The sequence below is a fragment of the Euprymna scolopes genome, chromosome 19 (assembly GCF_053919585.1).
Source record: "Euprymna scolopes isolate OS-2025 chromosome 19, ASM5391958v1, whole genome shotgun sequence".
Taxonomy (NCBI): Eukaryota; Metazoa; Mollusca; class Cephalopoda; order Sepiida; family Sepiolidae; genus Euprymna; species Euprymna scolopes.
In genome coordinates this window covers 130,169,083-130,185,174 of record NC_136500.1, presented here as the reverse complement: position 1 = coordinate 130,185,174, position 16,092 = coordinate 130,169,083, and the positions used below count along the sequence as shown (strand labels likewise).

Here is a 16,092-nt window from a genome sequence, read left to right as displayed (position 1 = left end):
CTACAAGAATTGTTGAACTATAATTGATAGGAAGTTGATCGCTAGGTGTGTCAGAAGTTTTAAGGAATTTTTGACATCCCCTAACACAAAACTGTGAATAAAATATAAAAAAACTCGTAATTTCTCTTTTAAAAGTGGATTGTTTATTTTCTTTATGGAATATACTTCCAAAATAAGCTATTTAAGTTGTTTAAAAAATAATAGAAATATTATTAAAAAAAAAGAAAGTGTTTACAAAGTGCCTGCGCGCGTTCATGCAGCCATGTTTTTTTACGTAATGAAATCAATTGAATTTTACGAGCTAAATTTTATCAATTTTTAAACTTTTAAAATATATCAAAATTTTTCTATTGGTTCAATTTTTACGATATTTTCAGGTTCAATGTTAAATTTTATGCTCTTTCCAATAAACTGAATATAATATTCTAGACAAGCGTTTTTTTTTAAATGAACCCCCATTTTGAAATGTCTATTCAAATGAAAATAATTAATTTTCTCACCTCAAATTTATATATCACTCATTGGAGATAAAAGATCAATAAATAAAATAAGCTAATTTAAATAAAAAAAGAACAATTATTTGCAAATTTACCTGTAAAGTCCAAAGTTTAACCTTTTTTTTAAAACCACAACTACATTGATTTTTTTTAAGTGAAACCTTATAATCTTGTTATATTGTCCAGAAAATTTCCTAGAATTAAGATAATTTTTTCTATTTCATTCAATTTTTTTTTTTAGATATTTAAAAAAAAAAACTCCATAAAGAAGAATTAAATATATTAAATCAAAAACCCATGTATTTTTTTGAGAAAAGAAAAGGAAAAAAAAAATCCTCGAGTGTTTTTATTTTCAAGGCAAAACTGATAAGTAAAATATGATTATTTTTCAAATATGGTGACACATATTTCTTCACGCACAAGACTGGAACCATGATTTTCGCTGCCGTTTATTTATTTATTTATTTTTTGGCGGGGGTCTTTTTCTAAATGTGCACTTCAAGTACGTAAATTATTGTTTAGACATTGGTGGCCATATTTTTTTTCTTCATTTGCCATTCTTTCATTTCCAAATTATTATGTTTTTTTTGTGGGGGGGGGGGCTCTTTTCATGGGAGAATGATCTTTGTGTCCATGTTTTATTTAAAAAATAAATAAATGATAATTTGAAAAAAAAAAAAAAAATGCCACCAATGTCTTAACAATAATTTACGCACTTGAAGTGCACTGATAAACCGCCCCCTTAAATAAGACACTTTATCAAGTCTCTATTACTAACTATTACTACGATATTATCCATTGATTACTGTACACGCAATAACCCTTATCCTCGAGTGGCTTCCAGACCGTGATAAGTGGTGACTATTATGTAAAAAAAAAAAAAAAAATTAGAAAAAGCCCCCCACCCCGATATAACGGCAGCCAAAATCATGGTCCCATGCAAGAGCGTAAAAAGGCCAAATTTGGTCTTAAAAAGGCTAAATTTGGTCTTAAAAAGGCTAAATTTTCCAAACAAGATGGCGGCCTCGATTGTCATACATTTAGTCTAATAAAACATGTTGAAAAAAAAAGAATAAAAATTACATTTTTTCGGGTTTTATTTCAGTCTTAGGGTCTAATAATGTGTTTAATATAAAAATAAATAATTTTTATAAATTTTTGTATGTCAAATAATTTACGCAGCTGAAATACACATTTGCCAATTTACCAAATTATAAAATAAAACACATTTAATCATTTTAAAATTTCACATTTCATTATTTCTTTTTTTTTTTTTTTATTTATTAAACAACGTAATTTTTATTGTTCAATGTTTTAAGTTTTGAATAAAAATTTGACATAAAATGAAACACATTAAATCATTTTATTCGTTAAACAATGAATGTGGTTAATCTAAAATAAATTTGACGTAAACACACTTCTGGATATATATGTCGACCCAACGTGCCCCCCTTTTTTTATAATAGGGTTCGACTTGTACAACTAAACGGCGTGCCAAGATTATTTGGATTTTTCGGACTGCTGTTCTCATATTGAGAAATTCGACTAATCCAAATAATGATTAAATGTTCAGTATGAAAAAATAAACCCGGAAAACAATTCAACACACTTAACTAAATGAACGGATATTTTTACACAAGGAACGAAATAATGATTACACCGTGTTACGATGACCTAGCTTAATTGTTCTTTAGCAGTTGATTTTTTTTCTTGAAATTATTTCACGTTTAAATTGTGTTTTTAATCTTTTAATATCTTGATTTTTCTATATTTCCATATTTATTTCTTAATGAATTGGATACACAAAACAAATGTATGTATTTATTAAAAAAAATGCTAACAAATGAAACATTTTTTTTTGTTTCGAACACAAAGAAAAAACGAATTCATCCCGCTTTTTTTTTTATATTGAATTCCTTGGAATGAAAGGTAAGTGTTTTTTTTTTTTTTTTGCAAGTTTCAGAATATTCCATTCAATAACTTTTCAAATAACCTTTTATTGCAACCCAATAAAAATATTGATTACACCACGATTTAGAACAGAGATGAATAAAAAATATGGGTCAATTTTTACGAGCCGGCGTCGTTTAACCCCTTAAAAAAAAAAAAAAATGAAGATCTGCTCTTTTTTTCCTATTACGTTTAAAAGGCCTTCATGAATAATATGAAAAGAGCGTGCTTCTACACTTTATTGCCGAAATTGGAGACGCCATTTTATTTCACGCACCTGCTGTCCAAATGTAAGAGAGACACACCATTATTTTAAACTATGGCCGAAACATGAAATAAATAACAAAAAAAAAATTAAACTTCCGGAAAGAACTATGGAAAAAAAGTAAATAAATTACTGAAAACGGGAAATGAAAACCAAAACATTTACCGTTGGTTGGTTGTTTTTGTTTTACGGCATATCAACCTTTTTCAGGTTATTTAATGCCGAATCTAGTTATTTTGAGGAACGATTTTAAATGGAGTATATTTCTTTTTTAAAATCAGATTCTATTTAACCCATAGTTGGGACCCTAACAGGTACTACCACTCTGGGTCAGAGTGGACCTGGGAGCAATGACAATTAAAGGGTGGCTCCACACTCCCCAAGGCCCGCCAGGTGGGGCCTCACCATCGGATATAGTTTTAGGTCATATCCAGGACCGTAAAACATTTACCGTATAAAAACTTATCAAAATATAATTGTAAAAACATTTATTGAAAAGTTTCTGTAAGAAAATATAATTTTAATATAATATTGTAATGAAAGCAACATTGGATTTTTATAAAATAGTTTTTTTCGAACAAATAATTTTAAACATTTTATTGAATTTGATAAAAAAAAAAAAAAGGTTGAAGGGCGATGCTTAAGGTGGAGGCAGCACTCGGGGTTGCAAAAAAGAAATCCTCCTTAACGACCCACCCAACGGGGTCTGGTAACAGAACTATCTAAAATTCCGGAGTAGAAGACTAACGGTCTTGTCTCTATGATAACACAGTACAGACTGAGAACCGATAGAGAGAGACCAACCCTGAATATATAGGTTGTAATCACCTCCCACTCCTCCTACTCAATCCTGACTATAAATATCAGAAGTAGATAGACATTCAAGTTGGTCACAATATCCCCCGAAGCTGAGCCTGCTACACACTGTAATTAACATGTAACAGATGTAAGTAACATTCATCCAACTCGTTTTTTTTCCCACACACTCCCAACAACAAGAAAAAGAAAAAAAAATTCAAAAGGGAAAAAAGTCATTAAACTGAAGCTCAGAAAAGAAATAAAATAACAATGTCCAATCCACTGTTTATAAGGAACATGATATCCTCCTTGTCCCTTACAACATGCTATTGCTGATTACATTTTTAAACAGGTAGCAGGCTTGGTCTTCGTCTACGTTGTTTTTGTGGTGCACACTCAGGGCAGTACCATTTCAGTCTTCTTGGGGGTCTTCTGGAATGGAAGATAAGCACGATGGCTCTCCATCCCCATCAACAACTGGCTCATCCACGGTGGGTTCAATAGAATTGGTGAGCTCTGCTTCTGAAATATTGTTAGGGGCCACAGAAAGCTCTAAAGGATACAGATGTTTCAATGAGTGGACTTCCACAAGACCATCTTCTCTCCTGACATGGGTGGATCTAACTACATTATCATTGCCTCGTATAAGATCCACAATGGTTCCCAAAATCCAAAATGGTCTCGGTTTTAAAAGATTCAACCAGGACCACACCATCCTTTTGAAGGTGATTCTTTGATTGCAATCGTGAGTGCCCTGGAGATTTCCATTCCAGATCCAAAAGGTATTCGTTGTACCACGATTTATGGAAATCAGCACACCATTGGTTCTATGCTCCATGGTTCTGATCAGTCTCTCCTTGCTGGGTGGCACTGCCGTAGCAAGATCTCTCTGCCTCAATTATAACAATAACTCAGGGCTCTTGTTTGGTTTCAAGAACATGTTGGGAGTAATAGCTGTAGCATTATTGTCTGCAGACACCTGGTATGTTAGAGGTTGATTGTTAACCGATCTCTGAATATCGGAGATCACGGTCACCAGTGTGAAATAATCCAATTTGCTCTTTTGCCAATGATCTTAAATAGACAGGTTTTTATGGTCTTGATGCAACGTTCCCAAGTTCCTCCATACCATGGTGAAAACAAGGGAATAGTCTTAAGTTTCATGCAACACAAGCCAAATTTATCTTGATATTTGTTCATTAGAAAAATACGGCTAAAAAGTTTCCCACTTCCAATAAAAGTCTTGGAGTTATCGCTATAAATTAGCCTTGGAATCCCATATTGATTTGTGAAGCGAGCCAGAGCATGAAAGAAGGACAGCACGCTCATGTCCGGAACCACCTCTATATGGACGGCTCTCACATTCAGGCAAGTGAAAACTAACAAATACATTTTTCTGTCAGAGTTTCCCTCTTTCACCCAGACATGGCCAGTGAAGTCAACGCCTGTATGCTGGTAAGGCACTTCAAAATCAGCATGAGGAGCCGGGAGACTAGCCACAGCATTGGGAAGCACCTATCTGGAATTGTATCGTTTACATCTTGCACAAGATGCCAAGACCTTATTTACCGCTTGTCTACCTTGTGGAACCCAGTAGTCGCTCTGCTTCAATTCAGCAAAGGTTGCTCTGGTTCCCAAATGTGAACATTTCACATGACAGTCTACAACAATACGTTTTGCAATTGGGTGATGTTTTCCAAGCAAAATGGGATTTTTTACCTCATATGCCAGATGTGAAAATCAGTCAAGTCTTCCCCTTGAGAGGATTAGTCCATCAGAATCCAGAAATAGATCCAAAGCATGAACTCGCATGAGTTCCTGGTTCCTAATAGGTTCTGTCAGATACTCAATCTCTGCAGGAAATTCCTGTCTCTCGAGTAATTTTAGCAAATAAACTGCCGCTTTGGAATTAATTGTTGTCCCATTCACGCCCCACTTTAATAGCTAAAAACTTGTAGACCAATGAGGTGACTCTCAGCAAACGAGAAAAGGTTGAGAACCTATGGATAGGTATGATAGAAGGGTATTCTTGGCCCATGACCAGTGAATAGTTCATCGAAGCATGAGCCATCCGTCAGCTATGTTCATTTAAGCATGGTAACTCCTGTGCTGGCCACTGAAGGAGTCCTTTGCCTAGCAAAGAGAGACCAGTACACCAAAATACAAAATTGGACAGAAACCGTCTCATCGTTAATCCACTTGTTATCATATCAGCGGGATTATGCGTTGTGGCCACATATTTAAAAATAGACTTTAGTTTATATCGTGATTCCAACTCGCGATTCATCAGTAAAATGTCCTTCAGTCTGTTTTTAGCAAAAATGTTTTTGCTGGCCATAGATTGCGACAACAGCCAAGACTATCTGGGCATCGGTGGCCACGCCCAACCTAGCTGGGATAAACTGCTCACAATTATTCAGGATGGTTGGCAGGTATTTTAGTGCAAGATAAACTGCCATTAGCTCCAACACAGGCAGAGTTTTTTCCTTCATTGGGGCAACCTTTACCTTAGCGAATAGCAAGCAAGATCGGCAGTCTTGCAACACATATGCTGCAAATCCATAGGCTTCCTTAGAAGCATCACAAAAGATGTACAGGTCGCCAGGTTGTCCCGCAACAAGGGCCTGTCTATCAAAATGAAGATCACTTAACCCTGACAGGTCCTTAGAAAGTTCTTTCCAACCACTCAAAATCTCAGGAGGAAGAGGATCATCCCAACCAAAATGATTCTTCCAGTCCTAATAAGCACATGACTTCACACTGTAACCGGGAGGCAGAGAGACAGTGGGTCGAATAGTTTAGAAGCTTCAGAAAGGATCCTTCTCTTTGTTGAGGCACCAGGATCACACTGAATAGGTGCCACATGCATTTTTTATGAAAGGGGATTGTATTGATACCCCAATACCCTCTCCCATTCCTTGTCATGTACACTTAGCGTACCATCACTTTTCATCCTATCTCGGAGGGTGTCAACATTTGTGTTACATGACTGGATGATAAATCCTCCCTCCCGCAGACGTTTCTTTGTAAGGGAATATAGTTCGACAAGTTTGTGCGGATCTGCTTCAGCTGTAACAAGGTTGTCCACATAAAATCGTGTTTCCATCATCTTTGGACAATCATCCAATGGATACTGAGCTGCATGAAATTTAAGAATACACCCTAATATGAATGGGCTGGCAGTGAACCCAAAAATCAACGTAGAATATCTTAAACAACAAAAATGATCTCCATCCTTGATGAAGAAACAGAACCTGTTCTTGTCAGCTTCCAGGCTGAGATGTATCATTAAGAATGCCTTTCGAATGTCCGCCAACAGAATGTAGTTATTAGTTCTGAAGCTCATCAACAAATTTAGCATGTCTCCTGTGAGGTTGATGCCAGAGTAAGCGGCTTAATTAAGGGACATTCCGTTACCAGTCTTCAAGCTACAATTGAAAACAGAACAGATCTTGGTCGTAGCTGTAAGGTCATGCTTAACAACTGGCCAATGTGGTATCCATACATAATTCTAAAATTCGTGGATGGGTACAAAGATCTCAATTATACCATCCTGCTCCTGTTGCCGGAACACTTTCAAGTAGTCCTGATACATATTATTTTTTATCAGGTCCTTAGTCACCCGGTCCAAGATACGTAAAGAGACAGCATGATTAGATGGGACTCTGGTTAACTTGTCAACATGCCAGGGAAGCTCCACATAGTATGTGCCATCTTTGAACTCTATGGCATTTTGAAAGTGCATTATCTGCTCTTGATCAAAGTCAGAGAAGGTATTTTCATCATGTATTCCCAAAGATTCCAGGTTGAACATCTGTTCCAACCTCCTCTGTACTTCACTATTCGGGAAGAACTCTGCCAAGGGGTCTAAGTATGTGGGTTGGCTCTCAAGAACAAAACACAGGTGGGAGGAATGCACTTGTGGAGTCTGCATCATTACCGAGTTAAACGAGAGGTGTGCTACCTCATAGGGAGTTTAATCCTCAGAGAAGAAGGATTCCACAGTTCCAAATGGAACAACACCTGCTGGTGTGGAGAAGGCCCATCCCTTCAGACAAGGAACGAGTTGAAAAAGCCGCAATTGATGTAGGAGGTCCAAACCGATAATACCTTTGATTGGTATGAAGTCCGAGCCAGTTTCAAATTTCCCGGCCAGGGAACATTTAACATCCCAGAAGGCATCTAACTAGAGTTCCAAATTTGTTAGTCGGACAAATCGATCATCTCGGCTACCAAAACATGAGATGTCACTGGATTTCCACAACCCAAATTGATGTCCAGAGCAACTTCTTTGAAACTTCTATCACATTCGCCAAGCAGGGTGGATAACCTAATCTGGCAATCCATTCCAATTATCTCTATTGAGCCCAAGCCATGCAGTACATCAGCAGACAGATATGACCTCCTACTGCCTGTGTCCAGGAGGCAATTGATTGCAATAGACTTTCTTCCCCTGCTGAAGGTCACAAACAAAATGGGGGGCAAGCTTCGAGAATATCCAGGCCACGTCTGGGGGCTAGTGTTTATATGCAATGATGAGGTAGTCTTGGGTCTCCGTGCCACTCTCTGAGAAGAACTCCTTCCCCTATCAAATGAAGTACTGGCAGAGGTTCCGACCTTGGCCTTTAGTCGTTTAATTGCCTCCCCGGTGAGCTCTAATATGGAAGACAAGAACGGTATGCTGATCCCCGTCAGCCCAATCATTTGCCCCTTTAGCTCCTTAGGAAACTTCAAAAACAGAATCTTGGTCATTAAACGAGCTTCACCTGAAGTATTCACAGAAAAGTCACAGGAATAAGCATTTCCTAGCTCCTCCAAGAGGGGAGCAGTCCTGGAAATAAACTCGCCAAAATCCGAGTAGGAGATCTCCTTCCTTGGTGTATAATCAAGTATGTCTTGGAATATTTGATCGATGATCTCATCGATATTTAAATATTCCTTTTTCAGGAAAGCAAGGGCACGTTGATAATTTGCATCTGTGCAGCTCACATGGTTGATTAGCCTTAAGGCTCTGTCCGTAAGGGAGCATTTTAAGAAATTTAAATGTTCAGTGTCGTTAGCCATACCAACCACACAGTTTTCAAATCTTGACAAAAAATTCTGGAAACTCGTGATCGGTGGCCATCTCAGAACAACCAAATGTGGGTATGGTGATCTCTATCTGTGGAAGTTTAACTACAAAGGAAGCTGAACTTCTTCCTGATGTCGAATGAGGAGTTGTATCCATGAAAGAACTGGCAGTATGTGCAGCCAAGGAATCATCCAATTCACCCAACTCTATATGGTATTCCATGAGTTGTGATGCCCAACTAACTTCTGTTTCCAGTACATCTGTCTCTAGAATTTGAGTCAATACCAGCTTGGTGATGCATACTTCCATTTCATAAATATACTCCAAAATATCCTTGTGGAAGATGGCATAAGTGTGCGGGGTCACTCTATCTCCATGACACAGCTTCAACCGTTCCTCAACCTTTATCTTCAGTCCAGTTATCCGTTGAAGGATCTATTCCCTGGAAACTTCCATGCTGAATAACGAGTTGATAAATTATGTCACAGGTCAGCGAAAAAGGATAATTTTTAAAAATTATTTTTTGCAATTTGATTAAAAAAAAAGGTTGAAGGGCGATGCTTAAAGGTGCAGGCAGCAATCGGGGTTGCAAAAAGAAATCATCCTTAAGAGAGAGACCAACCCTGAATATATATTGTAATCACCTCCCACCCCTTCCTACTCAATCCTGACTATAAATATCAGAAGTAGATAGACATTCAAGTTAGTTACAATATCCCACGAAGCTGAGCATGCCAGATGTAAGTAACATTCATCCAACTCATTTTTTTCCCACACATTAAAGCAAGTTTGAAGGGTCAACAAATTAATTTAAATGATTGTTTTTTTCTTCTTTTTAACGGAGAAGTGGGTTGTTTTTTTTATTGTTTTTTTTTTTTAACTGGGAATCGCAATATAATTGTAAAAACATTTATTGAAAAGTTTGCATGAGAAAATATAATTTTAATAAAACAATTTTGTAATGAAAGCAACATTGGATTTTTATAATATAGTTTTTTTTTTCGAACAAATAAATAATTTTAAACATACAGAAAGTCTATCATCCTGATGGTATTATCTGTGAAAAAAAAAAATGTCTTTTTGAGTAATCTTGTCAAGATTTATTTTCTCCAGTAATGTCGATTGTACCACGTTTCTGGAAGTAATAAATGTTAATTTTAAGTTAATTTATTCTTTCCCTTTCCGGAAGTAATCGTTCACCATTTTAATTTTTTTGTTATTTATTTCATGCTTCGGCCATAGTTTAAAATAATGGTATCTCCCTTGCATTTGGACAGCAGGTGCATGAAATAAAATGGCGTCTCTGATTTCGGCAATAAAGTGTAGAAGCACTGAAAAGGGCACTAGTGCAGAGAGTGATCCGGATGTAAATAATAACGTTATTATTTAAAATGCCATTCTTAACATGGGGAGGGGAGGGTGTTTTGTACCTATTCTATACTTCCACCTTACAATTGAATAAAAAAAAACATATCATAAAACTTTAATTAAATTTGGAAATACGATTTTAAAAATAGCGCGGATCACTCTCTGCACTTGCACCCTGAAAAGATAAATATTGAAAAAATAAATAAATAAATAATAAATAAATAACATTTTAGAGTGGGGGATCATTTTCTGATATAAATTTAACCTAAAGTGATCACCCACTTCTTGGCCACTTGACGTTCAACGAGACATGTCACCGCAGCTTTATTTCAAGTTTGGCGAGTGCGGGGAGAGGTGTGTAAGGGCGGCAAACATGACAATTTTGGGAGAGGGAGAGGATAACATTTGAAACATAAAATAACGATATATTTAATTAAAATTTAGTAGTGTTGGGGGGTGGTGAATTTAAAACATTAACACAATAAAATTAATTTTCGTGGAGGGATGGGGGAAATACCAAATTTCTCTTTTCATAGTATTCATAAAGGCTGTTTAAGTAGATCTTCATTTTTTTAGGGATTAAACGACGCTATTTATTTATTTTTTATGAGAGGGGGGGGGGAAATAAAACGAAAAATGAATTAATTATTAATTAACCCACAACCTACCTTTAAAAACGTCTCTAGGAGTTTTCAGGTGTACTGAAAACGAATATCGCATTTAAAATTGGGGCCGGCAACTAGTTTTCACGGTATTACAAATATTTTTCCCCATGTTTCATATATAAATGTATAAAAGTAACGTGGCGACCATGCTTGTTTTTAGATGCGCAGAAACGTGTGTGTGAAGGGGCGATGAAATGACAAGATAATGCCGAGCTAATTTTATTATTATTATTATTATTATTAGTGCTAATGCAGAGAGTGATCCGCGCTATTTTTTAAAAATTTTGTTTCCACGTTTAATTAAAGTTTTATCATATGTTTTTTTTTTTATTCAATTGTAAGGTTAAAGTAGAGAATAGGTACAAAACACCCTCCTCTCGCCATGTTAAGAATGGCTTTTTAAATAATAACGTTATTATTTCAGCAGGGATCAATAAGTGCATGAGTACCTTATTATTATTATTATTATTATTATTATTATTATTATTATAAAATAGCAAAGAAAAGGAAAATAAAATAAAAACATTGCATATTTTACTCATATATTTATCAGTTAGGTGTAGCATTAGGTGTGTCAGAAATTTCGTGAAAATAGTGAATAATTCCACCCCATCTTTCCAAGCTCATAACTCCTCGAAACATGTAACTCAAGCCCTAATTTTTTTTTCAATTAAAGGACCAAGGTTTCATTAAAAAAAAACAAACAAACGTGTTTTTTTTTTTAAAGGTTTTAAACTTCGGACTTTACTGGTAAATTTCTAAAAAAAACGTTCTTTTTTTTGTTTTAAATTTGAATATATTATTTATTGACCTTTTCTCTTCAATTTGTGATATATAAGACTTTGGTACATAAATTAATTATTTACTTTTTAATAGACATTTCAAAATGAGAGGCGTGAATTATTCGACCCCCTGTCTTTCCAAGCTTATAACTCCTCGAAAAATGTAATTCAAGCCCTAATTTTTTTTTCAATTAAAGGAGCAAGGACCAAGGCTCCATTAAAAAAAAAAGAAAAAACAAATAACGTGGTTAAAAAAGGTTTTAAACTTCGGACTTTACAGGTAAAGTTATAAAAAACACTACGTTTTTTGTTTGTTTTAAATTTGAATATATTATTTATTGACCTTTTCTCTTCAATTTGTGAGTAAATTAATTATTTACTTTTCGGTGAGTAAATTAATTATTTACTGTTTAATAGAAACTTGAAAATGGGGGGGGGCGTGAATTTTAAAAAAGTTTGTCTAAAATATTATATTCGGTTTATTGGAAAGAACATAAAATTTCACATTGACCCTGAAAATATCTTAAAAATAGAATCAATAGAAAAATTTTGATAGATTTTTAAAGTTTAAAAATTGAAAAATATTGAGTTCGTAAAATTCATTACTGTTTTAAAAAATATTTTTATTACTTTTAAAACAACTTTAATAGTTTATTTTGGAAGTATAATCTATAAAGAGAATAAATAAAGCACTTTTAACAGAGAAATTACGAGATTTTTATATTTTATTCGCAGTTTCGTGTTAGGGGTGTCAAAAATTCTTACAAAAATTCTGATACACCTAGTGTAGCATTGCTTAAATGTTATGGATTAATGTCTGCATATTTTTAATCTTTTGCACATATTTGTTTAGTATTCCTCTTTTCAAATTTAATTGTAACAACGGAGAAAAGAAGAAAGCAGTTAATTAAATTCCTTCGTAATTTTCACTCTGCTTCTAGTTTCTCTGAACATGCAGCAATTAAAATGTGATGTGAACTAATATATCGCTGATCAACTCACTTAGAATGTTTCTGTTTATATGCTCTCTAAGAAATAGTTTTTTACTTTTACTTTTAGGAGGAATTTACCATATTTGCGGTGAATGAGAATTTTCTTTTTATTAGTGAATTTATTTATAACTAGTATTTCAGCCCAGCGTTGCCCGGGTGTTTGGAGGTGTATGTTGAGCAAAAAAACAAAAACAAAAACAAAAAAAAGCGGTCAATTTTTTTAACTTTGACCCCTATTATGAATCCTTAACATTTATTGTTTGGGGCTAAAAGCAAGTTATTTAGATCCACGTCCGAGGAACCTATATCTAAAATTTCAAATGTTTAGACCCAAAATTGTTGGAGGATTTTGGTAGAGTTCTCAAAGGTCACATCGTTGAACTTTGACCCCTTAACAGCCAAATTTCTGACCGAAAACGGATTACAAAGATTTTTCCAAATCTCAGTACCCTGTATATCAAATTTCGAGTCTGTAAACTTCAAATTAGCAGAGTTATTGTGTAGGGAAATGTACACACACACAGACACAAACAGACAGACAGACAGATACACAGACACGTTCACTTTTATAGATATATATATGCAGTTGCTAAAAACTGAAAAAAGCATCCATAACAAACATGTCCATTGTCTATGTAAAAAAGCTTACCGAAAGACAGTTAGGTGTTTATTATCTGTTATTAGTAATTTAAAAATTAAGTCTTGCTGATATTTAAAAATCAAATATTCAATAAGTTAAACACGTGTGATTACAAATATGTTTAACCTTCATATGAATTAATGCATCTAAAACCAAGCTCCTATCTTTACATCATCAACACTTTGATCTCCTCTGGCGTCAATTGAAAGGGATGGCTCTCGCCTAGGGGAAGCTCCATGTTTTGCTAAGCTTCTGGGCTTGACCTTTACTCTTGACCTGAAATGGAACACGTACATCAAGTGTGTTGCCAAGGTCGCTGGAAAAATGGTAGGATTCTGCTACCGCTCCAGAAGATCTCACTGCTGATGCAATTCTCTATCTATATAAAAGCCAAATACGTCCAAGGATGGAGTACTGCTTCCACATCTGGGAAGGAGCTGCTAAAAACAGCCTATCTTGCCTTGACAGAGTTACAAAATAAACTTTGTGTCTTAATGGGGGATGCCCTTTTCTCTTCCCTGCGACCTCTTTCCCACAGGAGAGACATTGCAAGCCTATCTTTGTTTTATCGTTACTTCCATGGAGAGTGCTTGTCTGAGCTCTAATCCCTGGTCCCCCCTCACCAATCTTTCATGAAAAACACCCGTCTTACTGAAACCACTATTAAAAATTTCCCCGACTCTTTATCTGTGCCAAAACTAAAACGTAGATTCCATGAACAAAGCTTCTTTTTTAGAAGTGCATGCCTGTGGAACTCTGTTCCGTTTGCCTGTTTCCCACCTGACTACAACCTGGATATCTTCAACTCCAACATAAACAAATTCTTGATGAACCGCACCCTTAAGTAAGATACTTTATCAAATCTCTAATACGAACGTACTGTACATGCAATCACACTTATCCCCGAGTGACTTCCGGGCCTTGATAAGTGGTGACCACCTTGTAAAAAAAAAAAAAAAAGGGTCTACTAATATTTCTCATTCAAATCATTAGGATAATAGAATTGATCATTGAGAAATATATGAGAAGCAATACAAAATATACTAAGTAAAGAAAATACCAGCATCAATACAGATATACATCAATACAAGACTACGTTTGTAGTATTGTCGTAAATTGTTTGGATAAACCCTAAATAATAATTTAAATATGTATACTTACTGATATTTAAAGATCATACATTCAACACATTGATAAATTAAATGCCTCTGGTTACAAATAATTTTACCTTCTGTATGAATTAGATGTGAAGATTCAAGAAGACCCTTCTCACCCTTAGACTTCACCCTAAACATTATTGAAACATGACATATACACACTAAATTCTATGGAAAAGACGCCTGCAGAGACATCTTTATAAAATATAAATCAACTCTTCCCATTAAATCATAATTAGGATATGCACTACATGAAACAATTGCATCCATAACAAATACACTTACAAAATAGACAAAATCACTACCACTAAACATTCACAACAAATATTAAAACTGAACCGATCCTCCTTAAATTCATACACAACCCTAAAAAAACCTATAAAACAACAATCGCGCACACACTCCAACACATGTTTCTTTAAACTACCACACTTTAGTGATAAAGCAATCCGCAGAGAATAACTTAACATCAAACTCACACACTCTGGAAGACAACAACATAAAACTGTGGACGCACATACTAAGTTTTTTAATTACATCAGGAGTATAATTACACATATGCATAAAAGAACACACCACTACAAAGACATTATCATTCACAAAGACACAATCAAAGACATAAAGATAAAAATATTAGCCATGGAAAGGCATCAGAGGAACTTAATATTGAATGAAGCAACATTAATAAAAAAAAAGTCACACCCAAAATGAATAAGAGAACAGAACTGAATTACAACCTCTTAGTATAATTAAGACCATATACATATTACTATAAATAAATCGATACAAAACAGTCCTCAACCAAAAGAAAACAGTAGATTGGAACCAAATAACAACTTCCTCATGATATTATGATAAATAACTACAACAGTTTCACTGTTAACATACTAACACTATATAAAGTAAATAGATACAACACTGATATAAGCTCACGTTTAAATAAATGGCCAATACAATAACACTATAGTATACAATACAAAACAGACACGATTATATACATTACATTTCAAAATATATATTATATGGCTATACATTTATACTACATAAAAATAATAAAAATTATAATAATAATGATGATAACAATAATAAAATAAAACTTATTATCAAGGGAGATTACCTTTCCATTTTAGTAACGAAATAAGAAAAGAGACAAAAAACACAACAAAAAGTAAAAACATTTAAATCAAATTCAATTAAAATAGAAAATTTAAAAATTATGCTAAACGAATGACAAAGAGGAAATAAATCATAGACATAGCAAATAAATAGAAAAGGAATGTATATATAATATATATATATATATATATATATATGATGATTGCAACGCCTTGTCAGACGAGTGCCAGTCTCTCAGACACTTAAAGTCCTTGAGCCCAAAAATGATGTCCATTGCCACAAGACCATTTTCAAAGACAAATACCTGAGAGAGTATCTATACACAGATGATATTACAGAGTCTTTGCTTTGTACGACAGCTAAGTCTCTCTCTAGGTTCAAAATTTTAAGATCCAGCAACAAGCAAGAGCAAAATAGCCAGCAACAAGTTAAACTGCAGACCACCTTAATGCGGGTACTGGTTTCCCGCTTTATGTTTTTTTTTTTTTAAATCAGAGATTTGCTTCTCCTAGAAAGGTTGCCTTCACCACGGCTTACGGGAACCCTCTCCACCCCATCACGCACACACTGTGGAACAAAAAAAACTATTTAGTAAAGTAGATTAGCCAGTGATAGCGTAAGCTCTGAGGGGTTGCAAAGGATGCCCTATGCGACCCCCACCCCTACTGGGTCGAGTAACAAGTATTGTAGTACGGCGAGCAGCGAGTAACTAAGTTGTGCCAACCGTTGACCAGTAAGTCATTAACACTACTGGTACTAGTCAGAGACACAATTCTTTTATAACAGAAGTA

General features: G+C 34.8%; 3 protein-coding genes across 4 annotated transcripts in view; 1 reads left to right on the top strand and 2 right to left on the bottom strand.

The window, feature by feature from the left end:
- LOC145239970 (uncharacterized) overlaps nucleotides 1-16,092 on the top strand; it is a 79,742-nt gene that overhangs the window by 43,392 nt on the left and 20,258 nt on the right. Inside the window, exon 1 of one of the 2 annotated variants that reach the window (XM_080103560.1) lies at nucleotides 1,889-2,426. The exons of the other annotated variant lie outside the window; for it this stretch is intronic. The gene's annotated coding sequence lies outside the window, so the exon portion shown is untranslated. Of the gene's footprint in view, nucleotides 1-1,888; nucleotides 2,427-16,092 lie in introns of those variants that run through there. 2 annotated transcript variants of the gene reach the window in all.
- LOC145240361 (uncharacterized) lies at nucleotides 4,543-4,902 on the bottom strand. The gene has a single exon (XM_080103940.1). It carries the CDS (start codon nucleotides 4,900-4,902, stop codon nucleotides 4,543-4,545), a length of 360 nt encoding a protein of 119 aa, XP_079960066.1.
- On the bottom strand, nucleotides 7,022-7,444 carry LOC145240359 (uncharacterized). Its single transcript, XM_080103939.1, has one exon. The coding sequence runs from the start codon at nucleotides 7,442-7,444 to the stop codon at nucleotides 7,022-7,024; it is 423 nt and encodes a 140-aa protein (XP_079960065.1).